This window comes from Hippopotamus amphibius, chromosome 5 (assembly GCF_030028045.1).
Source record: "Hippopotamus amphibius kiboko isolate mHipAmp2 chromosome 5, mHipAmp2.hap2, whole genome shotgun sequence".
In the NCBI taxonomy this organism is placed as follows: domain Eukaryota; kingdom Metazoa; phylum Chordata; class Mammalia; order Artiodactyla; family Hippopotamidae; genus Hippopotamus; species Hippopotamus amphibius.
Genome location: NC_080190.1, coordinates 129,061,920 through 129,088,133, shown reverse-complemented (window position 1 = coordinate 129,088,133; position 26,214 = coordinate 129,061,920). Strand labels below are relative to the sequence as shown.

General features: G+C 34.9%; 1 protein-coding gene across 1 annotated transcript in view; it reads left to right on the top strand.

Moving 5' to 3' along the window:
• The window catches only part of PIP4P2 (phosphatidylinositol-4,5-bisphosphate 4-phosphatase 2), a 71,689-nt gene extending 45,963 nt beyond the window's left edge, over positions 1-25,726 (top strand). Inside the window, exons 5-7 of the mRNA XM_057736416.1 lie at positions 922-974; positions 23,453-23,543; positions 24,191-25,726. Of these exons, the coding sequence (XP_057592399.1) occupies positions 922-974; positions 23,453-23,543; positions 24,191-24,334 (288 nt within the window). The 3' untranslated portion in view covers positions 24,335-25,726. The remainder of the gene's footprint in view (positions 1-921; positions 975-23,452; positions 23,544-24,190) is intronic.
• Positions 25,727-26,214: the final 488 nt, after the last annotated feature.

Sequence of the window (26,214 nt, the reverse complement as noted above, 5' to 3'; positions counted from 1 at the left end):
GAAGAAAAATGAGTGACCTGGAATCCTAAGCAAAAATTAATTTTAATGAAAGAAAAGTTATTTTGATGATAAAACTGCTAAATTGTTCTCAAATATTGTACTTAAAGGAATTCTATAAAGGAAATGTATACTTTGTGAGAAGATATATAGAAAAGCAAGTGAGAAAGTTATTTTGAAATATTTTTTTGTGATGAAGTTACTTTTTTTTTTAATTTTTAAAATTTACTTTAAATTTATATTGCACATCCTTTCATAGACTTTAATATACTACCAGTAAGCTGTTTTAAGCATCTGAATGACAATACTGTGAGGAAGGTAGCCCATTTTATTATCTACATTACAGGGAAGAAAATCGACTGAAAGTGGTCCATAGAAGGAATGTATTTTATTACCTAGAATTAGAATAAGTAACCATAGAACAGAAAGCAGTGTCTTGACATTAATTCTACCTGTGTCTAATTTGTTTAGTTTATTTACTTTGTGCATTTTCTACATAAATAAAATAGTTGCATTTTAGTAATGACTCTAAATGTTCATGTATTTAAAAGGCTAGTCATCAATATTTAGAGGAAAAAACAAACTTTGAAGGTACATGAAATATGTTTTTATTTTCTGGCAGTGGACTGAGACATAAAGCTGAATGAAATGACCCCAATTACGACATTACATTCAGTTTTCATTGCAAAGCAAACCTAGATTGCATCAGAACCTTGCAAAAATCATGGGAACTGTTTCAGAGGGGAATCCCAACCTTTATTTTAAGGGGAGGAGATGTGTTGGAGGGGAAAAGTTCATATAACCATGAAAAGGTTGATGGCTGCTGCTGTGATCCCTGAGGACATTTGAACTAAAAGAAACATCTTATCAGATTGAATAATTTTCAGTTGTTTTTCTTTTCAACCTCTCTTATTTATTTTACAGTGGATGGAACTGAGGTTCAACACGCTGGCAAAATGCCCACACTGCAAAAAAATGTAAGTTCTGTACCACTGGAACTACTATTGGGAAATATTTGAGAACAATTTAAAGAGTTCAGAATTCTCACTTAAGTAAATTTTGATTTTAAGACATATTATGGGATGAGTACATGGTTAACGTATTTATGCTTTTTAACACTAAAAAAATGACATCTTTAAACTGATTAATATATTCCATTTTGAAATTTAAATGATTGGGCTTATCTAATCTCTAAAGGTAAATCAATTTCTGAGAAAGTGAAATGACTAAAATTATCAGTAACCTGCTAATGATTTTCAAATATTCTAAGTGGTTATAATCTATTGCAAATAATCTCAAATTTATATTTTTTAAATGGGCTGTAATCTAGGAGAAAACCAAATTTTGGGGGGTTTATAATTAGGAATTTGGATGGCAAAGTTTTTATAATTATTTACATCTCAACTATTCAGTCAATTTCTCTGTGTTCCTAAATGGTGTACCTAAGGAAAATAACAAAAGGCACTATAAAAATGGGAAAAACTAGAAGACATTTTGATTAAAGACATTTTATGCCATCTGTGTTGGGAAGCCCCAAGTCACCTTAAGATTTTTTGACTTTCTAGGAGAACTAATAGGGATTAGTATACAGTTGTACTCACAGCTTTACGGTGAAGCAAAGCAAAATCAGCAAAAGAAAAAGGCACATGGGGCAAAATCTGGAAGAAACCAGGAGCAAGCTTCCAAGAGTCCTCTCCCAGTGGAGTCATACAGGACTTAATTCCTTCAGCAATGAATTGTTACAACATATGTGAAATGTTTTTGACAAAAGAAGCTTATTAAAGACTTAGTGTCCAGGGTCTAATTAGAGCTGGTCACATAGACACCTGCTGCATAGCACATGCCACAGTTCCACAATTTCTTTTTCCCAGAAGGAAAGCAGGTATTTGGCATAAACCATTTGTTTGTACAAACAATTTAGACATAGCGAGCCACGCTTATCGGTAAGGGAATAGTCAGAACTTTTTTGAGATCTAAGTTCCCAGGTGTCAGCCAGGGGCCTACCTTACAAGCTGACTCACAAGGCCTTGTGTTAGGCCTGTTATTTTAACTCTTTTCTGCACAGCATCTATTTTGATAATAAAACTTTAATTCAAAAATTACTGTTTTCCGCTTACATGTGTGAAAATTTAGTAAAGGAAATTAAACTGGAATGTTTTGATTACTCAGTATTTAAAATAAAAAATATCAGCTCATAGTTAAATTTTTGTGATCCTTAAATAATAAAAATATCTATTTTGAGAGTAAAGTAATTCTAAGAATGGTATATAGGAGCAAAGAATTAAAAAGTGAGAAGTAGAATATATGTAACAAAATATCTCCAATTATTTACACTAAATCTGATTCCAACTAAATAAAATTTCATGAGAATAACTTCTTTACAGCACATTTCTAGCTTCAAAGGAACAGTTACTTCCTTTTTATTTATTTGTGAAATTAATCATCTGAATGGTTAACTTAGCTGAATCCAGGACAATTCCATACATGGAGAAGCAAAGTGGATAACCCAAAATGAGTGCACAGAAAAATATATACTTCAGGGATATAGCACATGTGTGTATGAATATGTATGTGAATAATCCATATTTCTGTATGTTATCTGTATTTTCACAAAAATGAAGACAATGAAATTGCATATATCTTCACGAAGAATGTTAAATTGGATTTTAAAAATCTTTCAGGAAATGAGACTTCTTATGATTAGCAGATTGTGTGCTAAGCACAGTGATTGTTGCTTTGTATACGCATATGTATTAGCTGTAATCTTTACAACAATCCTGGATGGCAAGAATTATTATCCTCATTTTATAGATGAGGAACTGTTAGAAAGGATAAGGATTTTGTTTAAGTGATTTGCTTGGTTGGTTGATTATTTTAGAACAATGGCAATATTTTGCTAATAATGAAGTACTGAATGTCTAGATATTCTACCATTGGTTAAGTATCACAAGACAGTATATTAACGTGAAGAATAATTTGTATCAATTAAGGAACAACTTGCTTAGAAATTCACATGAAAATGAATCAGCTTAAATATCAGCCTTAGAGGAGTGTGTGTAGAATTGGAATCACATACTGAGCATGGGAGGATTTAGGGCATTCATTACTTATTTGAGCAAAGATGCTGTTATTACATGGACACTTGTGGGTCATATCTAGATTTCTTTTCTCTTTGAATATTTTTCTTAGCAAAATAATGAGTCCATCTTTTTGAAGTAAGATTCTGAGATTTTTATTTCTTTAAACTCAAATAGCAAATACCCTAAAATTATTTTTAAGTTATAGAAGTTACTAAATCATTGCTATGAAACTAGCCTGTTATTTTTATATCTCACAAAGCAAGTGGGGTATACCTTCTCCCAGGGCTCAGAGACCAAGAACCGCTTTTTTTTTTCTTTTATTATTTTTTTGGGGGGTACACCAAGTTCAATCATCTGTTTTTTTTTTTTTAATTATTTATTTATTTATTTATTTATTTATTTATTTATTTATTTTTATTTTTTTGGGGGTACACCAAGTTCAATCATCTGTTTTTGTACACATATCCCCGTATTCCCTCCCTTCCTTGACTCCCCCCCCCTCGAGTCCCCCCCACCCTCCCCAAGAACCGCTTTTTATCTCAACTGTTTCTTACTCATGCAATCACTGAGCCTATTGTAGCTGAGGGTGAAGTTTCTCTTTCAGTTGGGCAGTTTATGGTTCCTGCTGGACAGATGTAGCCCTATAATTCTGAAATGACAACTTGGATGATATTTCCGTGAAGATGTTTTAATGGATTTAAGATTAGTAGACATGATGATTTAATCCATGGTAATTATCAATGAATATCATTCCTTCTATATCACTGTGGTACATTGTGGATCTCTTCCTGGCATTTTAAACAGTAGCAGACTCTTATTCTCAGAAGTTTTCTTTTTATTTTTCTGTTTAGTGCTTTCTTTTATGACTATTCATTAATTCAACACTCCTGTGCAAGGTACTAGGTGCTCAAAAAAAAGATGTAACCTTGCCTTCAACGGACTTAGTCTTGTGGGAATATGGAAGAGAATAGACAATTACAATAAACTTTTAAGTGCTTTGGAAGATTATACCCAGCATGCTCTGCTCTGGAGAGCCCCTAATCCATACTGGAGGGAAAGTGAATGTGAGTGAAGATTTCCAGGAAGGAGGGATATTAAAGATGACTGGGAATGATATGAAAAAGAGGGCTGATGGTTCCTTGTAGAAGGAGCAACCTGTGCAAAGATATAGAGGAGCCAAAGTATAGGTGTGCTATGAAGGAAATGGAATAGATAGGGTTTAATGTGAAGGGATAAGAGAGAGATTGGGGTCAGGAATGACCTTATATCTGAGAGGCTATAGAACCATTCACTAAGAGAGAATGCAGGATCTAAAAGAACTGTGTCCAGCAGAGAAATGATAAGTTCATTTTGAGCATAGATATAGAGAAACTCTTAGGTTTTCTAAATTGGCTAGGTCATCATCACTTGAAATTCAGATCCATCTATCTGCTTTTCAAGCCACCAATCTTGCATCCATATGGCCATAGCTTCTCCCTTGCTTTATCAAGATAACCAAGAGCTGAAAAAAATTCTATATTGATTAGCTCTTTACAAATGTATAGCTTTACACTTCAGCTAAACCTTTGCTTAATATTTCCTATTTAAGTGTCCTTAATTAACTCCCTCCCCCATACCTTAGAGTGGTTATCTCTGGATATTTTCTGTTCCTCTTAAACCCCCATCCCTCATACCCTCTACTCTATCTCAGGAGATGAGTTGCCATCTTCCCGTCTCTCTCAAATTTTTGAGGCAATCTGTGAACTCCCTCATCTTCACACTTCCTACCTATAAACATTTCTATATCTATGCTCACTTTATTTCTTCTTCCCAGAGGGATGCATATCTCTTCCTTTCAAGGCATATCTCTTTATTTGATCATGGCACCCCATTCCCCCAGGAGTAAAGTACAATTAGCATCAGTACCCACTAGACCACCAAATTTGCTCTGACAAAACTCACATCCCAGTTGCAAGTTTTATTTTTGATTATTTAAATTTATTTTTTATTGAAGTATAGCTGAATTACCATGTCATGTTAGTTACTGCTGTACAGCAAAGTGACTCAGTTATTCTTTTTCATATTCTTTTCCGTTATGATTTGTCCCTGGATATTGACTATAGTTCTCTGCAGTAGGACCTTGAATATAGTGCTGTACAATAGGACCTTGTTGTTTATGCATTCTATATATAATGGTTTGCATCTGCTAATCCCAAACTCCCAATCCAGCTCTCTCCCCACTTGGCAACCACCTGTCTATTCTCTATGTCCCTGATTCTGTTTCTGTTTCATAGATTCATTGGTGCCATATTTTAGATTCCACGGGTAAGTGACATCATATGATATTTGTCTTTCTCTTTCTGATTTACTTCACTTAGTATGAGTATAATCCCTAATTGCATCCACATTGCTGCAAATGGCATTATTTCATTCTTTTTTATGGCTGAGTAGTATTCTATAGTATACATGAACCACATATTCTTTATCCATTCAACTGTTGATATACATTTAGGTTGTTTCCATGTCTTGGCTATTGTGAATAGTGCTGCTATGAATATAGAAGTGCATATATCTTTTTTAATTATAGTTTTGGCCAGAAAAATGCCCAGGAATGGGATGGCTGGATCATATGGCAACTCTATTTTTAGAGTTGCCATATGATCTATTTTTAGAGGAACTTCCATACTGTTTTACACAGTGGCTGTACCAACTTACATTCCCATCAACAGTGTAGGAGGGTTCCCTTTTCTGCACACCCTCTCCAGCATTTGTTAGTTGTAGACTTTTTAATGATGGTCACTCTGACAGTCATGAGGTGGTACCTCATTGTAGTTTTGATTTGCGTTTCTCTAATAATCAGTGATGTTGAGCATCTTTGCATGTGCCTGTTGGCCATCTGTATGTCTTCTTTGGAAAAATGTCTATTTAGGTCTTCTCCCCATTTTTCAACTGGGTTTTTTTTTGTTACTGAGTTGTATGAGCTGTTTGTATATTTTATAACTTAAGCCCCTGTTGGTCACATCATTTGCAAATATTTTCTCCCATTCTGTAGGTTGTCTCTTTGTTTTGTTTGTAGTTTACTTTGTTGTGCAAAATCTTGTTAGTTTGATTACATCTGATTTGTTTATTTTTGTTTTATTTCTGTTGCCTTAGGAGACTGACCTAAGAAGATATTTGTACAATTTATGTCAGAGAATGTTTTGCCTATGTTCCCTTCTTGGAATTTTATGGTGTCATGTCTTACGTTTAAGTGTTTAAGCTGTTTTGAGTTTATTTTTTGCCTATGGTGAGAGGATGTGTTCTAACTTCATTGATTTACATGCAGCTGTCCAACTTTCCCAACACCCCTTACTGAAGAGACTGTCTTTTTCCTATTATATATTCTTGACTCTTTTGTTGAAGATTAATTGCCTGTACACGTGTGGGTTTACTTCTGGGCTCTCCATTCTGTTCCATTGATCCATATGTCTGTTTTTGTGACAATATCATGCTGTTTTGATTACTGTAGCTTTGTAGTATTAGCTGAAGGCTGGGATGGTTATGCCTCCATTTTTGTTCTTTTTCTTCAGGATTGCTTTGACAATTCTGGATCTTTTATGGTTCCATGTGAATTGTAGGATTATATGTTCTACTTCTGTGAAAACAGTCATGGGTTATTTGGTAGGGATCACATTAAATGTGTAGGTTGCTTTGGGTAATATGGTCATTTTAACAATATTAATTCTTCCAATCTAAAAGCATGGGATATCTTTCCATTTCTTTGAATCATCTTCAGTTTCCTTTATTAATGTTTTATACTTCTCAGCATATAAGTCTTTCACCTCCTTGGTGAGGTTTATTCCTACATATTTATTTTTTGGGTTGTGATTTTAAAAGATACTGTTTTTTTACATTCCCTTTCTGATATTTCATTTTGGTGTAAAGAAATGCAACTGATTTCTGTGTGTTGATCTTATATCCTGATACCTTGCTAAGTTCATTTATCAGTTCTAGTAGTTTTTGTGTGGAGTCTTTAGGGTTTTCTATACATAGTATCATATCATTTGCATATAATGACAATTTTACCTCTTCTCTTCCAAGTTGGATACCTTTTATTTCTTGTCTGATTGCTGTGGCTAGGACTTCCAATACTATGTTGAAGAGAAGTGGTGAGAGTGGCATCCTTGTCTTGTTCCAGATTTTAGTGGGTAGCCTTTAAAATTTTCACCATTGCGTATTATATTGGCTGTGGGTTTGTTATAAATAGCTTTTACTATTTTGAGATATGTTCCCTCTATATCCACTTTGGTAAAAATGTTTCTCATGAATGGCTGTTGAATTTTGGCAAATGCTTTTTCTGCATCTATCGAGATGATCATGTGGTTTTTGTCTTTTCTTTTGTTTGTGTGGTGTATCACATTGATTTGTGTGTGTTGAACTTGTGAACTTGGGATGAATCCCATTCGGTCGTGGTATATGATATTTTTTATGTGTTGCTGGATTCAGTTTGCTAATATTTTGTTGAGAATTTTTGCATCTATATTCATCAAAGATATTGGCCTGTAATTTCTTTTTTCGTGGTATCTTTGTCTGTTTTTGGTATCAGGGTGAACCATCACCCTGGCTTCATAGAATGTCCTTGGGAGTGTTCCTTCCTCTTCAGCTTTTTGGAAGAGTTTGAGTAGGATCAGTGTAAGTTCTTTGTATGTTTGGTAGAATTTGCCTGTGAGGCCATCTGGTCCTGGACTTTTGTTTGTAGGGAGTTTTTAAATTACAGATTCTTTTTCAGTTCTAGTGATAGGTCTGTTCCAATTATGCATTTCTTCTTTCAATTTTGATGGACTGTATGTTTCTATAAAAATGTCCATTTCTTCTAGGTTTTCAAATTTGTTAGCATATAATTGTTCATAGTGTTTCCTTATGGTTTTTTGTATTCCTATGGTATCAGTTTTTATGTCTGCTTTTTCATTTCTTATTTTGTTTATTTGTGTTCTCTCTTTTCTTCTTATTGAGTCTGGCCAAAGGTTTGTCAGTCTTGTTTATCCTTTCGAACAATCAGCTCCTGTTTTTATTGATTTTTCTGGTTTTTTAAAAATCTCTCTTTTATTTATTTCCTCTCTGATCTTTATTATTTCCTTTCTTCTGCTGACTCTAGGTTTTGTTTGTTCTTCTTTTTCTAATTCTTTTAAGTGGTATGTTAGGTTGTTTATTTGAGATTTTGTTTGTTTGTTGAGGGAGGCCTGTATTGCTATGAACTTCCCTCTAATAACTGCTTTTGCTGTATCCCATAGGTTTTGTATGGCTGTGTTTTCATTGTTATTTGTCTCAAGACATTTTTTATTTTTTATTTTTTTTCAATTAAGTTTTCATTGAAGTATAGTTGCTTTACAATATTGCATTAGTTTCTACTGTACAGCAAAGTGAATCAGCTTTACATATACATATATACCCTATTTTTTGGATTTCCTTCCTATTTAGGCCACCACAGAATATTGTGTAGAGTTCCCTGAGCTATACAGTAGGTTCTCATTAGTTATGTATTTTATACATAGTATCAGTAGTGTATATATGTCAATCCCAATCTCCCCATTCCTCCCACCCCTCCCTTTCCCCCTTAGTATCCATACATTTGTCATTTGTTCTCTATGTCAGTGTCTCTGTTTCTGCTTTGCAAATAAGATCATCTATATCATTTTTCTAGATTCCACATATATGCATTAATATTGATATTTGTTTTTCTCTTTCTGGCTTACTTCTCTCTGTATGGCAGTCTCTAAGTCCATCCATGCCTCTACAAATGACCCAATTTTGTTCCTTTTTATGGCTGAGTAATATTCCATTGTATATATGTACCACATCTTCTTTATCCATTCCTCTGTTGATGGACATTTAGGTTGTTTCCATGTCCTGGCTGTTGTAAATAGTGTTGCAAGAATCATTAGAGTGCATGTGTCTTTTTGAATTATGGTTTTCTCAGGGTATACGCCCAGTAGTGGGATTGCTGGGTTATATGGTAGTTATATTGAGGTTTTTTTTTTTAATGTCATCTTTGATTTCATTGTTGACCGATTGGTCTTTTTTTAGTAGCATGCTGTTTAGTTTCTTTGTAATCATTTTTTTCTCATTTCTTTTTCTGTGGTTAATTTCTAGTTTCATTTTATTGTAGTCAGAAAAGATGCCTGAGATAATTTCTATACTCTTAAGTTTGTTGAGGCTTGTTTTGTGCCCTTGTACATGGTCATCCTTGAAAAGGATGTGTATTCTGGTTTTTTGGATGTAATGTCCTGAAAATATCAATTAAGTCTAACTGTTCTATCATATCATTTAGGATCTCTGTTGCCTTATTGATTCTCTGTCTGGATGATCTTTTCATTGGTGTGAGTGTGGTGTTAGTGTCTCCTACTATTATTGTATTCCTGTCAATTTCTCCCTTTATGTCTGTTAGTATTTGTTTTATGTATTTTGGTGATCCTCTGTTAGGTACATATATGTTGACGAGTGTAAAATCCTCTTCTTGTACTGATATTTTTATCATTATATAGTGTCCTTCTTTACCTTTCTTTATGGCTTTAAGTTCTATTTTGTCTAATATGAGTATTGTGACCCCTGCTTTCTTGTCATTTCCATTTGTATGAAATATCTTTTTCTATTCCCTCACTTTCAATCTATGTGTGTCCTTTGCTCTAAAGTAGGTCTCTTGTAGGCAGCATATCATAGGCTCTTGTTTTTTTTTTTTTATCCAATCTGCCACTCTGTGCCTTTTGATTGAAACATTGAGTCCATTGACTTTTAAGGTACTTATTGATAGATATGTATTTATTGCCATTTTAAACCTTGTTTTCCCATTGATTTTACACTTCTTTTTTGTCCCTTGCTTTTTCTTCTTGTTTTTCCTTTTGTGGCTTGATGGTTTTCTTTTGTATTATGCTTATGTTCTCTTCTTTTTGTTTTTTGTAAATCTATGGTATATTTTTAATTTGTGGTTACCCTGTTTATCAAGTATGTTAACCCCTTCCTAATTTATCAAGTATTGTTTACCCCTCCCTATATCTACTTGCCTTAGACAGATAGTCATATTGGCTCAAACACATCCTAGGGGAAAAAAATCTATATTTTCTTACTCTCCTCCCCCACATTTTATGATTTTGATGTCCTCTTTTACATCTTCATGTTCATCCTTTTGCTGTTCATTGTGATTACCATAACTTTCACAGAAAATTTTTTGATTTTTTTTTTTAATTTGTGTACCAGTTTATTTACTGGCTTAATCAGCCTTTTTGGGGGGGGGTTCCCTTGTAATTAACTCTTTGTTTTCCTCTTGTTTCATTTAGAATCCTCTCTTTATCTTTAATTTTTGCCATTTTTATTATACTATGTCTTGGTGTAGGTCTGTTTGGGTTTATCTTGTTTGGGACCCTCTCTGCTTCCTGTACCTGGATATCCGTTTCCTTCTTTAGGTTTGGGAAGTTTTCAGCCATAATTTCTTGAAATACATTTTCAATCCCCTTTTCTCTTTCTTCCCCTTCTGGAATCCCTGTTATGTGTAGGTTGGCACACTTTATGTTATCCCATAAGTCTCTTACATCGCTTTCATTGTTTTTCATTTGGCTTTCTGTCTTCTGTCCTATTGCATAATTTCCATTATTCCATCTTCCAGGTCACTTATTCATTCTTCTGCATTATTCATTGCTGTTCATTGCCTTTATTAGCTCAGCTTTCGTCTCTGCAAATGAGTTTTCTAATTTTTCTTGGTCCCTCTTTATAGTTTCTAGTTCTTTTTACAGTACTCTGCATTTCTGTCGATATCCTTTCTTAATTCCTTCAGTATTTTCATTATTTCCTTTTTGATATTGGTATCTATTAGACTGAAGATGTCTGTTTCATTGTTTGTTCTTTCAGGGGAGTACTCTTGATCTTTTAACTGGGAGTGGTTCCTCTGCTTCTTCATTTTATTTAAATTTCTCTTACTTTGTGAGTTTAGGAGAAACAATTATCTACTGTGATCTTGGAAGGCTGTTTACATGTACGTTTGTTCCTGTGTAGCTTGTATGGGTTTAATATATTTGGTGCGAGGACTGTTTTTAGTATGGATGCCTGTTGCCTCTTTCTTCAGTATGTGTGGTTGCTATCCCCTTGATAGGGGGAGTGCAGATGCAGTGGCTGGCACCTGGTCTTTGGGCTCTTGGCAGCAGTGGGTGGCTCAGGTGCATGCAATGGGAATGGAAGCAGCTTGCATCCATTCCTAGAGTTCAGATGGGTGGCAGTGGGGACCTGCAACCACTCCTGGGGTCTGGGAGGGAGGTGGCGGGGCCTCTCGATCACTCCTGGTGTCCAGGTGGGTGGCATCAGCAGCCCGCAACCAATCTTAGGGTGCAGGAGGGTGTCAGTGGGGGGGTCCACCACAATTCCTGGGGTCCGGGAAGGCATCGGCAGGGGCCCCACGACTGCTTCTGGCATCTGGGTGGGCAGCATCAGAGGCTTGCAACCACCCCTGGGGCCTGAACAGGGAGTGTCCTGCCTCTGTGAACAGGGTGCTACAATCTGGGTCCTGCCCCTCCCTTTGTGCCCCTTCCCAAACAATGGCGACTGACCTCTAAGGTGAGCCAGGCTTTCTCCATGTACACTCCCAGCAGCAGTCACACTGGATTACAGCCTCCCCTCCCCCCCTCCCCCCGCCCCTGTCTGTCTGTACACAGCCAACCTGTCTTCTCTCCAGTTCTGATCTCCCAAGCCTGAGTTTCAGCACTCAGTCCCTGCAACCACCAGAGGACAGGCGTGTCAGGCTGGGGAGTAGAGGTCGGTGTCACTGACCTTCTGTGCATTTTCCCTCTGCTCTGGCTGCTGCAAACCTGCTACTAGTGTTCTCCTCTGAGGTTCTGAAGCTCCCCCTTCTGTCCCAGCTGATCTCCCTGCTGGTGAGGGAGCTTCCCAGGGTGCAGGAATCTTTCCTCTTTCATAGATGCCTCCCAGGGGCAAGTTCTGGTCCTGATTCCTTTCTCACTTTCTTTTTTTTTTTTTCTTTTTTCCTTTATCCCACCTGTGGTTACATGGAGATTTTCTTGCCCTTTCAGGACTCTGAGGTGTTCTGCCAGCATTCAGTAGATATTCTGTGAGAATCGTTCTATGTGTAGATGTACTTTTATTATATTTTTTGGGAGTGGGTGAGCTTCATGTCTGATTCTGCCATATTGACTGCTCTCAGCAATTGCAAATTTTAATAGATCTGTTGAATCTTCATCTCCTTATTTTCTCTGTAGTATTTGGTTCTGTTGACCATCCTGCTTTTTTTTTCTTAAATTTTCTTCTTGTTTTGGTTTCCAGACTTCACTTTCTCCTAGTTTTCTCTCACGTCACAGAACATTCATTTGCTATCTCCTTTGTTGTCTCACTTCCTCTTCTAAGTTGTTAAATATTGCTATTCTCCAGGATTGGAGCTTAACCACAATATATCTGTGCTTTCTGATATGTTTTTATATAATTTATATGCCACTAAATCACAACCAATATACCATTAAATCCCCCCAGATCTCTCTTCAGACCTTCAGATGTAAGTATACACTCTGTATTCACCATTTGCCTACAGTTATTTCAACCTGGGTGTCCCATAGCCATCTCAAACAGAATATACCCAGCTTGCCCACCCCACTAGGGAAACTAATTGTCCTTGTGTATTGATGAATAACTTACATTAATGAATATTTTTCTGTCTCCTCAGTTGACCAAGCCAGAAATCTGAGTATATCTTTATTCACCATATCCAAATAAAAACAGGTCTTGTCAGTTCTGTCTCTTGACATTTCAGTTCTGTTACCTTATTCTTAGTATTTCTACTATGTCTAGTTCAAGCATTCAGGATCTCTCACCAGGACTACTGCAATAGCTTTCTAATTTGTCTGTTGGTCTGCAGCCTATAGTTCTCTTTTAATTTACTAGAGTAATGGTCTCCAAGTGAAAATATGATTTCAAGCTCTGGCTTCAAACCTTTTAGTAGCTCCCAAATTTAGGCCATGACATACAGCTGTGCAGGTTGTATATTGCACAACCCAAGGAGGTGCCATTTCCATTGTTATTTTAGGTTTTTCTGTCAGTGCCATATGAAGTATTCTGAGGAAAGATATTTTCTACGTATTGACATAAATGCACCATATAGGTTATTATAGGCCCATTGCCTAAATTCCAAAACCAAACTCCAAACTTCTTAACAAGATTTATACAACCCTCCAAGTTTAGGTATTTGCCTAACTTCTCTAGTGGTATCTTTATTATGTTTTCCTCTACCTCTACACACACCACCAGCCTCAACAAATTCTTCTACTTCTGTAAATATACAATAGAGTTTCTTGCTTTTGTCCCTTAATCTCCCGCTAGGCCTGGAAAGACGTGGCTGGTCCCTTTTTCATTCCTGTTTACTTGGAAAACAACTACTGGACCTCACAAATTAGCTGAAAATCCTCTAATTCTACTCACTTACAGAAACATTCTCTGCAAGAAAGGTTATTCTACTGCTTGTTCCTTGAACAAAAGTATTATTTTTTCTAGCTGAACAATGCTACTGTTATCAGCTAAGATGACTTACTCTCCCTTCTATTCACATCTTATCCTGTCCTTAAGTTTCACCTAATAAAGCCTTCCCTGGCTACCTCATCTGAAAATTGTGCTTAAATAACATTGCTTGGTACCATCTTTATTTTCCAGGTGTCCTTCACAATTTTAGTGTCCACAGGAGAGTGTTGTGAAGGGGAAGGTAAATAATTTGAAGAGTGAATAATCAGATGTTTGAGAAACCTTGCATGATCTTTTCCTCTTGGATATTCAGTGTTCACATTTTTGTATATTATGTTTCTTGACTTTCACACCCGATAATATGAAAGACTAGTTTACTATTACAAATATCCTTTTAAATGCATTGTTCAGCTCATATGAAAGTTAAGAAAATCCCCAGGGAGAGCAAATGACCACCAGAGCTGTCGTAAGGGTATTTACCAATACTAGGGACCCAGAGACTTGGGTTTCAGTGTTCAAAAGAAGAATGAAAAGGAAAGCCTTGACCTTGCAGAAGGTGAACAGTTGGAATACCATCCCTCCCCACCTCCAATAAAGGACTATTCTCCATGAAAAGAGTAGATCAAAGGAAACTATAAGCAAGACAAAAAGAGAACCCTCAGAATGGGAAAAAATATCTGCAAATGAGTCAACAGGCAAAGGATTAATCTCCAAAATATATAAACAATTCATGCAGCTCAATATCAAAAAAACAAACAACCCAATCAAAAAATGGACAGAAGACCTAAATAGGCATTTCTGCAAAGAAGACATATGGATGGCCAAGAGGCACATGAAAAGCTTCTCAACATCACTAATTATTAGGGAAATGCAAATCAAAACTACAATGAGGTATTACCTCACACCGGTAAGAATGGGCATCATCAGAAAATCTACAAACAGTAAATGCTGGAGAGGCTGTGGAGAAAAGGGAACCCTCTTGCACTGTTGGTGGGAATGTAAATTGATACAGCCACTATGGAGAACAGTATGGAGGTTCCTTGAAAAACTTTAAGTTAACATATGGCTCAGCAATCCCACTATTGGGCATATACCCAGAGAACACCATAATTCAAAAAGACACATGCACGCCAGTGTTCATAGCAGTATTGTTTACAATAGCCAGGATGTGGAAGCAACCTAAATGTCCATCAATGGATGAATGGATAAAGAAGATGTGGCACATATACACAATGGAATATTACTCAGCCATAAAAAGGAATAAAATTGGGACATTTTTAGAGACATGGATGGACCTAGAGACTGTCATACAGAGTGAAGTGAGTCAGAAAGAGAAAAACAAATATCATATATTAACACATATATGCAAAATATAGAAAAATGGTAGAAATTAACTGGTTTGCAAGGCAGAAACAGAGGCACAGATGTAGAGAACAAACATATGGTCACCAAGTGGGAAAGTGGGGGCCATTGGGGGAGGATGAATTCGGAGATTGGGATTGCCATATATACATTGCTAATAAGAAAAAATATCAAATTGTACACTTTAAATATATGCAGTTTATTGTATGTCAGTTATATTCTAATAAAATTTCTTAAAAGAAAAAAAAAGTAGAAAAGAAAAAAGAGTAGGTCAAGGAAAACAGTCCCCCAGAAGAGGAAGAATACAAATGGAGATTTTTATAAAAACAGTGAATTCGAGGTTTATATTTTACCTCATTTATGTGGTCTAAGAAAACCCAGTCCCAGAAATCATTTTAAAGTGGTTAAAGGTTGGTACCATTCTAGGGAGCCTAGGAAGAGCAAATGAAAATTCTCTGTGAATGAAGCCATTCCTAAACCATGCCTGTCAGGATTTCTTACATTAAAATCTGTCAAAATAAGTTCTCAACAAAAATACCTACATGAGGAAACAAGATATCATAAGCAGAATTGACATTGATAACAAGCAACATAACTATACTTCTAGGAACTTCAAATATTATAATATTAGATATAGAATATTTTATAACCATGTCTAATTTTTTTTTTAAACAGAAATAAGAGAAGATAGATAAGAGTCTATAAAAAAATGACCCAGGCACATACAAAAACCTGTACATGAATGCTTATAGCAACTTTATTCTTAATAGCCTGAAACTGGAAACAACCTAGATGCCCTTCCATGACTGAATTGTTAAACAAACTGTGATTTATCCAGACCTTGGTGTACTATTCAGCAGTCAAAGGAATGAACTATTGTTCATTCATGCAACAGTTTGGGTGAATCTCTGGGATTTTATGCTGAGTGAAAACCAGTCACACAAGGTGACCTACAGTATGATTCCTTTTATATAACAGTTTTGAAATGACAAAATTTTAGGAATGGAGAACAGGTTAGTGATAGTGTGGTGGGTACAGGGGCTGGGTAGACAAGAGGGAGGTGAGAGTGGCTATAAAAGGATCCTTGCAGTAATGGAACTCTTCTGTATCTGAACTGTGGTGGTGGGTACATAATACTTCACATGAGATAAATTGTACAGAATTAAATATACACATACACACAAATGAATATAAATAAAACAGGTATTGATAATGTCAACATACTGGTTATAATATTGTATTATAGTTTGCAAGATGTTACCACTGGGAGAAATTGGGTAGAGGATCAGTGAGATCTCTGCATTATTTCTTATAACTGCTTTTGAGTCTATAGTAGTATAAAAATGAAAAAAAATAATTAACCGAAACAATAAGCAAGCAGGTTTTAGAAGATACAGTAAAACTTATAGGAATTAAAAATTACAGAAATGAAAATACTGTGGAAGAAGCTAAACAGAAGATCAGATTAAGTTGACAACTAAAGTTGTGGATTGGAAGATAGAGTTACGTAAATTACCTAGAATACATCAGAGAGACAAAGATGAAAATAACATTAAAAGAAATATATATAAGAACATCTGATATATTTCTGATCCAGAAGGAAAAACTAGAGAATGGGATAGAGGCATTTTGAAGAGATAATCCCTAAGTATTTTCAGCTTTATGAAAGATCTGAACCTGTAGACTCAAAAGGAACAATGAAATCCAGGCAGAATAAACAAATGTTTTATAGTGAAATTGAAGACAATCTAAGATAAATAAAACATATTAAAAGCAGAGATAGAAAAAGGCAGATTATTAGTATAAAAAAGGTAACAGTGCTGTCAACAAACATCTCAACAGCAACAATGGAAGCCAGAAAGTTTAAAAATACTTCAAATTCTAAGAGAAATTAACTGTCAGACTGTTGTTGTAGACATATCTAAACCATCACAGACTAATGAAGGTAAAATAAAGATATTTGCAAATGCGGAATCAACTAAGCAGTAGTAACCAAAAGAGAGTAGTTACCATTCTGATACCCTCACTAAAGAAAATGGTAAAAGATGAACTTAGGGAAAATACCCCTGAAGGAATTTCTGCTCTGCAAGAAAAAGAAAGTATAAACCAAGAAATTCTAAACATTCATCAGGAACACTGACTGTATACAATAGCAAAAACAATAACAGTGATAGTATTAATGCTAACAAACTTGGAGAAACAAAAATAGAATTGAACTGAAATATTGGAGAACAAGAACATGTAAGATGGGAGTAGAAGGTTTGGAGTTAAAACTTTCTAAGATCCTTGCATTTATTGGGAAGATAGATGTACCAAATGATTTAGTTTTTAAAAGGTATGCATTTAAAAATTTAAGTGCAGCTGCTATTGTAAAACTTTATAAATAGCAGGTAGAAAGTGAAATAAAATAATCATACTCAATCCAAAAGAAGTCTAAGGCTTCCCTGGTGGTGCGGTGGTTAAGAATCTTCCTGCCAATGCAGGGGACATGGATTCGATCCCTGGTCCGGGAAGATCCCACATGCTGCAAAGCAACTAAGCCTGTGAGCCACAACTACTGAGCCCACGTGCCACAACTACAGAAGCCCACACGCCTAGAGCCCAAGCTCTTCAACAAGAGAAGCCACAGCAATGAGAAGCCTGCACACCGCAATGAAGAATAGCCCCCGCTCACCACAACCAGAGAAAGCCTGTGCACAGTAACAAAGACCCAACGCAGCCATAAATAAATAAATAAATAAATAAATAAATTTATTAAAAAACAAAAAGAACCCCAACAAAACAAACAAGAAGTCCAGAAAAGGGAATGGAAAAGCAAAGAAGATAGAGAATAGAAAGTGAAAATAAGATAAATAATATATATTTGTTGTCAGAATATATATAGTTAGATTAAACTTGTCAATAAAACTTGTGAGAAATTATCAGATTAGATTTAAGCACATCTATATGCAATTTGAAGAAGAAACACATGAAATATGAGAACATGGAATAAAAGGTGAAACCATGAAACACTAACTAAAAGGAAAGATATACCAGACAAACACTAACCAACAATAAAATAGCAATAGTAGTATTAGTTAAAATAGCAGAGACTGCTGTTCTCTTTTTCCTTGCAGTAGAACTATCAGTGTTAATGACCACCCAGCTGGAGACTGCATTTTCTAACCTCTCTTGCAGATAGTTGTGACCATGTGTTTATGTTAGGGCCAATGGAATATGAACAAAAGTGATGAATACATCTTCCTGATACTCTCCTTAGAGAAGAAAACTGCTTGTCCTCCTTTTCTCTCCCTTCTTCCAATTGCTTGGAAAAGGCAACTGCAGCAGGAGACTTATCATATTGAGTCAATGGCAATCATGGACCAGAGCTGTCTACCAGCCCTAGGCCGTACCTTTGAATTCTCATATGCAAAAGAAATAAACTTAAAACTGTTGTATTACGGATTTCTCTGTTATAGCATTTTAGCATATACCCTAATTATCTCATATGCTTTAGGGTAAAAAGAATTACTATCATTATAGTCACTTCATCAGAAATATAAATTCTGAACTTGTGTGCAACAAATAATCTAGCTTTGAAATATGTAAAATAAAAATAGATAATTTTAATAACTATGCTCTTGTAGATCAACATAAGTACTGTCAACTGAAAACAAATGCTCAATGTGATAGTTGTGAGTTAAGTTTTATTGGGGGCAAAATGAGGACGATAGCCTGGGAGACTGCATTTTAGATAACTGAGAAACTGCTCCAAAGAGGTGGGGGGAAGGTCAGTGTATATGCGGTTTTGGTGAAGGGGGAGTACATGCAATCAAGCATATTTTTTGCAGAAGGTTCCTGCTGGTCTCATGAAGGTTACCACTAGTCACGAGAAGCAGACATCACCGTGAAGGATTTTAGTGCTTTTCTAGATACGAGGAGATGCAAGAACTAAACTCATAAAATCTTCTCCTGAAAATATCTAACTATCTGAAGACCCATTCTGCCAGTTTTTGCCAGAGCACAAAGTGCCTCATTCCTGAACTCCACCTTGAACTCCTTTCATGGGGTATTGAAAGTCAACAGCTGCAGTGGCTCATCATTTAAGGTAGATAGTAAGTGCCAATTTGTAGTTGGCAGTACAAAAAGCAAAATTATAATACTTTTAGGAGAAAAGATAGAAAAATATTTTCATGACAGAAGTAGGAAAGAATTTCCTAGGCAAGGCATAAAAAAGTACGAACCTTAAAGGACAAGATTGATAGTTTTGACTACATTAGATGTACTTTACATTACATTGGTATCAGTAGTAAACACTCATGATCAAAATGTCATTAAAGATGAATTTATAAAAACACTATAAGAAGATATGTGCAGTATATATAGCTGCATAGAGTAGTATGCAGATTATATAAATATCATCTATTAATCAGTAAGCTAACGACAGCCCAAGACAAAGACAATGGGTATGAACAAGCAGTTAAGAGAAAAAGAAAATCAGTAGCCAACATGCATTTGAATAGTTGTCCAACCTCACTACAAATTAGGGATATACATAATAAAACCACAATGAAATACCATTCATACTCATGAAATTGTCAAACAGGAAAACAATACCAAGTGTTGAAGTGTTAATGATGATCTAGGTGGATCAATGGAAGCTGTCATATAGTGTTGATGGGGATATAAATTTGGCATTTTTTAAAATTAAAGACATGTCTACAATACAACCCAGCAATTCTATTCCTAGGTATATGTTTGAGAAATTCCTGCACATGTACATAAGGAAACATATAAAAGTCTATTCAAAGCAGCCTAGTGATAATAGAAAAAAATTAAAAAAAACAAAAACAAAACCCTGACTGTCCATCAACAGGGAGAATGAATAAGCTGTGTTATTTCCATATAGTGGAAGTTAGTTGTGAAAATGAATGAAGTGAATTTCCACATATGAATATGGAAGAGTCTCATGTAGAGTATTGAGGGAAAAAAAAGCAAGTTACAGAAGCATGCAGTGTAACTTATAAATGTACATGTAAACTTTTAACACTTGCAAAACAATACTATATGTTGTATACAGATACCACATTTGTATTAAATGTATAAGAGATTTTATTATGCATGCAATAGATGTTTTTGGTCATTGCCTTATCCCTGTGATAAGATGGCAGTTGGAATGTAGAGTAGCAGTAGGTTATTTCTTTCCTGGGAAGATTTTCCAGAAGTAGTGACTGTTTAAGTTGAGTGATGAAAAATGAGCATGGGTTTCCTAAGTAGAATTCATGCACTGAAGTTAATGTACTAAAATGTGTTCCTTTGGCTTACAGAAAAGCTACTCCAGTATTCACTTAGAACCTTTTGACTTACTGAATATATTCTAGTAAATTTAGTTGCCTTCTAATCCATGGTAGATTTGACTGCCAGAGGCAGATACATAGGTAAATGAGAAATGGTGGCCATCTGTGAGATATAAGGCAGGAAAAATCACCAAATGCACACATAGTTATTAAAACTAAAAGTAGTCTAAGGCTAAATATAACATAAAGGCAATTAATCACAGATGCCCTAATAACTCCAGATAGCAGGCTGTATACTACTGCAATTAATGATGACTTCCCAGGTCATCCAGATGTTTCTGTTTTGGTTCCAGTATTCAGGAATTTTTGCGATATGTATTTGCAATACTATTCATCAATTTAAAAAAAATTGGGACTTAAAGGAAGTTAGTTTTATATTATGAAAAATTAACCTTTTTGGAATAGCACACTTCTAAATTATGCTTAGTAAGTGATGCATTTCTGTATTTCATTTTTTCAGTAGACATTCTGTGAGTAATTTACCGTGTGGTAGGCATAATGTGGACACTGGCCATACATAGACAAATCAGATAATTATATCATCCACTAACACAATGTGTGATATATGCTATGTGTTAATATATGTTTGTTTAGGAAGAGAAGAAAGTACTAATATGATACGATATATGATATGCGTTAATATATGTTTATATAGGAACAGAAGAAAGTGCTAATTTGGCTTTTTGATCTCTGCTATACTTTTATCATTTTGAAAACTTAAAGAATTAGAAGTAGAGAGAACTGAAAACTATTGGATTTGGAATTTTCAATTGAGAAATGCATTTTATGAATTGCCCATAGGCTTTTTGCTGTATGTATTAAAAATTTTTTTAAAGTTTAATCTCTTTAATTTTGTAATCCTACTTCTAAAAACTTATGAAAACAAAGAAAAATAAGCACAATGAAAAGAATTGATATTGTTAAAATGGCCATACTACTCAAAGCAATCTACAGATTTAATGTAATCCCTATCAAATTAGCCATGACCTTTTTCACAGAACTAGAACAAACAATCCTAAAATTCATATGGAACCATAAAAGACCCAGAATTGCCAAAGCAATCCTGAAGAAAAAACACTAAGCTGGAGGCATAATGCTCCGAGACTTCAGGCAACACTGCAAAGCTACGTAATCAAAACAGCATGATGTCACAAAAATATACATGGATTAATGAAACAGAATGGAGAGCCCAGAAATAAACCCACACACCTACGGTCAATTAATCTTTGACAAAGGAGGCAAGAATATACAATTAGGAAATAGTCTCTTCAGCAAGGGTTTTGGGAAGGTTGGACAGCTGCATGTAAATCAATGAAATTAGAGCACACTCTCAAACCATACATAAAAATAACTTCAAAATGTCTTAAAGACTTAAGATATGACACCATAAAACTTCTAAAAGAGGACATAGGCAAACTATTCTCCGACATAAATTGTACCAGTGTTTTCTTAGGTCAGTCTCCCAAGGCAATGGAAATAAAAGCAAAACTAAACTGATGGGACTAATCAAACTTACAAGCTTTTGTATAGCAAAGGAAACCATACAGAAAATGAAAAGAAAACCTACAGATGGGGAGAAAATATTTGCAAACAATGTGACCAACGGGCTTAATTTACAAAATATACAAACAGCTCATACAACTCAACAACAACAAGACAAACAACCCAGTTGAAAAATGGGGAGAAGACCTAAATAGACATTTTTCCAAAGAAGACATACAGATGGCCAACAGGCACATGCAAAGATGCTCAACATCGCTAGAGAAATGCAAATCAAAACTGCAATGAGGTACCATCTCATGCCTGTCAGAATGACCATCATTAAAAAATCCACAGCTAACAAATGCTGGAGAGGGTATGCAGAAACGGGAACCCTCCTACACTGTTGGTGGGAATATAAGTTGATACAGCCACTGTGTAAAACAGTATGGAAGTTCCTCTAAAAATAGATCATACGGCAACTCTGTTTTTAGCAATCCCACTCCTGGGCATTTTTCTGGCCAAAACTATAATTAAAAAAGATACACGCAATTTTATATTCATAACAGCACTATTCACAATAGCCAAGACATGGAAACAACCTAAATGTATATCAACAGTTGAATGGATAAAAAATATGTGGTTCATGTATACTATAGAATACTACTCAGCCATAAAAAAGAATGAAATAATGCCATTTGCAGCAACGTAGATGCAATTAGGGATTATCATACTAAGTGAAGTAAATCAGAAAGAGAAAGACAAATATCATATGATGTCACTTACCCGTGGAATCTAAAATATGACACAAATGAACCTATCTGTGAAACAGAAACACACTTGTGATTGCCAAGGTGGTGAAGGGGTGGGGGAGGGATAGATTTGGAGTTTGGGGTTAGCAGAAGCAAACTATTACATATAGAATGGATAAACAACAAGGTCCTACTGTGTGGCACAGGGAACTATATTCAATATCCTGTGATAAACCATAATGGAAAAGAATATTAAAAGAAATGTATGCATATAACTGAGTCACTTGCTGTATAGCAGAAATTAACACAACATTGTAAATCAACTGTACTTTCATTAAAAAAAAATAAGCACTATGTTTTTAGATGTTGTTTAGCTGGGATTATTTACAAGAAGGAAAACACTGTGTCCAGTAGTAGGGAGTTGGTTATGTTATATTCATCTATCAGAATTGCAATTTGAGAATACTTAATGATGTAAGAAAATGTTTATGCTAAGTTGCTAAGTTATAAAAAATGGCTGGAGAAAAATAGTGGTATTTATGGTAGTGGAATTATAGGTAATTTTCTTTTTCCTTTTATTCTTCATTCTTATTTTCCGAATTTTCTACACTAAACATATACCAGTGGTTATAAATATAAAAAGAATCAAATGCTAGCTGATTTCCATTATGGAATAGATTTCTTTTGCAAATAAATTTTTATCTTGGATGATCATTATAGATCATAGTGGCTTTTTGTAGATATTGTCAATGACCAAGATTAAGTTTTGTTTAAAGCCACAATAATTCACACACAAATTTACCAGTTATGATTTAGGTCACTTATTAAAAATATCATTCTTATTATGCACGTTCTTGTCTCTTAATTTGAAGAAATAAATGGAAGTATATGTGTTACTCAAGCCATAGATAAGTACTCACAAAAATGAAATGGAGAATCTTCATGTAAATACTTAATATTCTTTTTTGTTCTCATGAATTTGCAGTTCCTCAGTGGGTAGTGCACTTCCTCGAAGACGCTGCTGTGCATATATTACGATTGGAATGATATGTATTTTCATTGGAGTTGGATTAACTGTGAGTATTACTCTACTCACTGTTAGAATTCTTTTCTCTTAACTTTATCAGTAGTAAATGGTAGGGCCTGGAACAACCTTCATTGATCACTGAAGGACCTGCCTCCCTGGCATACGAGGCCCAGAAGCTTCTGAAAAACTTGTTAGCAATCTGAAGCCAATCCATGGGTCTGTTCTCAGTGGAGCTTGCCCATCCAGGTGAAATCATGTTTTGGGATCCCTCTGAAGGTCTTTGACATTGGGAACTTTACAAAAGCCCATCTGTTTTCATTTAGTGCCAGAACCAATTTTGCCATGGCCAAAGCTGAAGCAATATTCATTTAGCTATGAAGGTCTGAAAAACTATTATTTTTATTTAAGTCAAGCAGAGATTTATTATCAATATAGGATGGCATTGGGGTTATATAGATTGAATTCCTTTTATAAATAAAATATTTTACTGGAATTTTTGTTTACTTTGTGAAGTTTATAGTTAATATAACTAGCAACGTCATTTTAAATTTTACTGTCAGTGGTAGTCAACAAATGCAGCAACTCGTATTTTGTTGTGATTTTGTCATCTCAGGAATATATTTCATAAAAATTGCATTAAGCCAACACAAGTTCTCAGTTTCTAACTTTTTATTTTTATATTGCTTTTTATTTTAGGTTGGCACCCAAGATTTTGCAAGACGATTTCATGCAACCTATGTTTCTTGGGCAGTTGCTTATCTCTTAGGTTTGATTTGTCTTATCCGAGCTTGTTATTGGGGAGCCATAAGAGTGAGTTATCCAGAACACAGTTTTGCGTAAGCTTGTTTATGATTTGGTAATGCAGGTGAGAGTATCTAGCAGTTCTCGATAAGCTACTCTGGACATCTTTAAATCATTAACCTAATGGATTTCATTCTGGTTTATGTGTGAAGTTTTAAGACTTTGGGAGTCTTTTATGAACAAATGCTCATTGTACTACATTATGTGCAAATAGTTTGTTTTGCTGCTAAGTTTTCAAGCTCCAAATAATAAAGCTTGGCCTTCACATTCTTTCACATCTCTGAAAGATATTTTTGATTTGTTCTCAAACATTACGTATAATATCAACATTTCATTATTTTTAAATCAGTTATTCCATTATTTGCTGATCTGTGAGTATTCCCAAGAAGTGTTTATAAATGTTGGTATAATAGCTTCACATTTATACTTACATTTCAATTAAACAGTATCACAATCGCTTGCTTTAAAATCTAAGCAATATGCATTTTGCTTGGACTGCTTACTGTAACTTTAACCTAAGATCGTAGTGACCTTATTCAGGAAAAAAATTTTAGTGTACCTTCAAAGACTTGACATTCTTGTCAGATAAAGACCATTTCTAGATACTGTATGCTTATTTTACATTGTTTGTAGAAAGATATAATATTTTGATAGTAATTTAAAATACAAGAATAAAAATATTTATTTGTCCACAGTTGAAGATATGTTAGATAAATTTTTTTTTTCTCAAAAATCACAGGATTTTTGTCTTTTATTTTTGTCATTTTTAAATTTACTAATTATAAAAGTTCTGGCCTAGATTTATGAAATTTAATGTTAATCAGCTCTATATGTGGGAGCCTGAAGGAAGTATTTCATATAACATGTTTCATAATATTTAACCATTTACAAAGGTGTATCTATATTAGGTTGTCCTCCTTTTCATTAGACATGGCAAATTTTTCTCATTGGGATAATTATGGAAAATGTATGTGTGAAGGGAGCCTGTGACATTTTACACTGGATAAAGTATTGAGATTAGATGCAGTTACTTTTACCATTCTTCTCAAATATAGCTGGTCAATTAATTACCAAATTTATTCAAAATACAGATCAAAGACAAAAACAACATAATTTTCTAAGAATTCACTAGGATTTCAGGAATCAGCTCTTGTACTGCCCATCTTTGCAGTTTTGAAAAAGAAATTGCTTAACTGAGAGGTAATATTCTAAAGCTTTTGAAGTAGTAGAATTAGAGATGTTCTGAGTAAATTAATTAGCTACTCCAGGGATAAGAATAATATTTTTAATTATTTATGTTCCTAATTAGTATAAAAATGTACTTGTCAGAAAGTCTGGAGCAAAATACACATGAACTTTAAAGAGTAAATGATAAATGTATAAATGCAGTAGCTCAGGATTATATGTACCTTTGAAAATACACTAATAAAGGTTATTGTTCAAAAATTACCTTGTTTTATTCATTTTTTAAAAATAAGCATTCTTTCCAGAACTTCCCTGGTGGTCCAGTGGTATAGAATCCGCCTTGTTTGATTGCTGGTCAGGAAAGTAAGATCCCACATGCTGAGAGGCAACTAAGCCCGTGTGTAGCAACTTGAGAGCCCATGTGCCACAAACTACAGAGCCCACATGCTCTGGAGTCCCTGCACCACAACTAGAGAGAAGCCTGTGTGCCACAATGAAGAGCCTCCAGGATGCAATGAGAGATCCCGCATGCCACAACAAAGATCCTGCATGCTGCAACTAAGACCCGACGCAGACAAAAAAAAATTTTAAATAAATGAAATATATTTTAAAAAATGAGATCTTTCCAAAATTGCCTTGAGATCTTACTCTAAAATTTTCATGTTTAAAATACATATAATGTTCCTTTATGTAATATTCACTTATGATTTTTCCAGTATTTTCATGCTTTTATT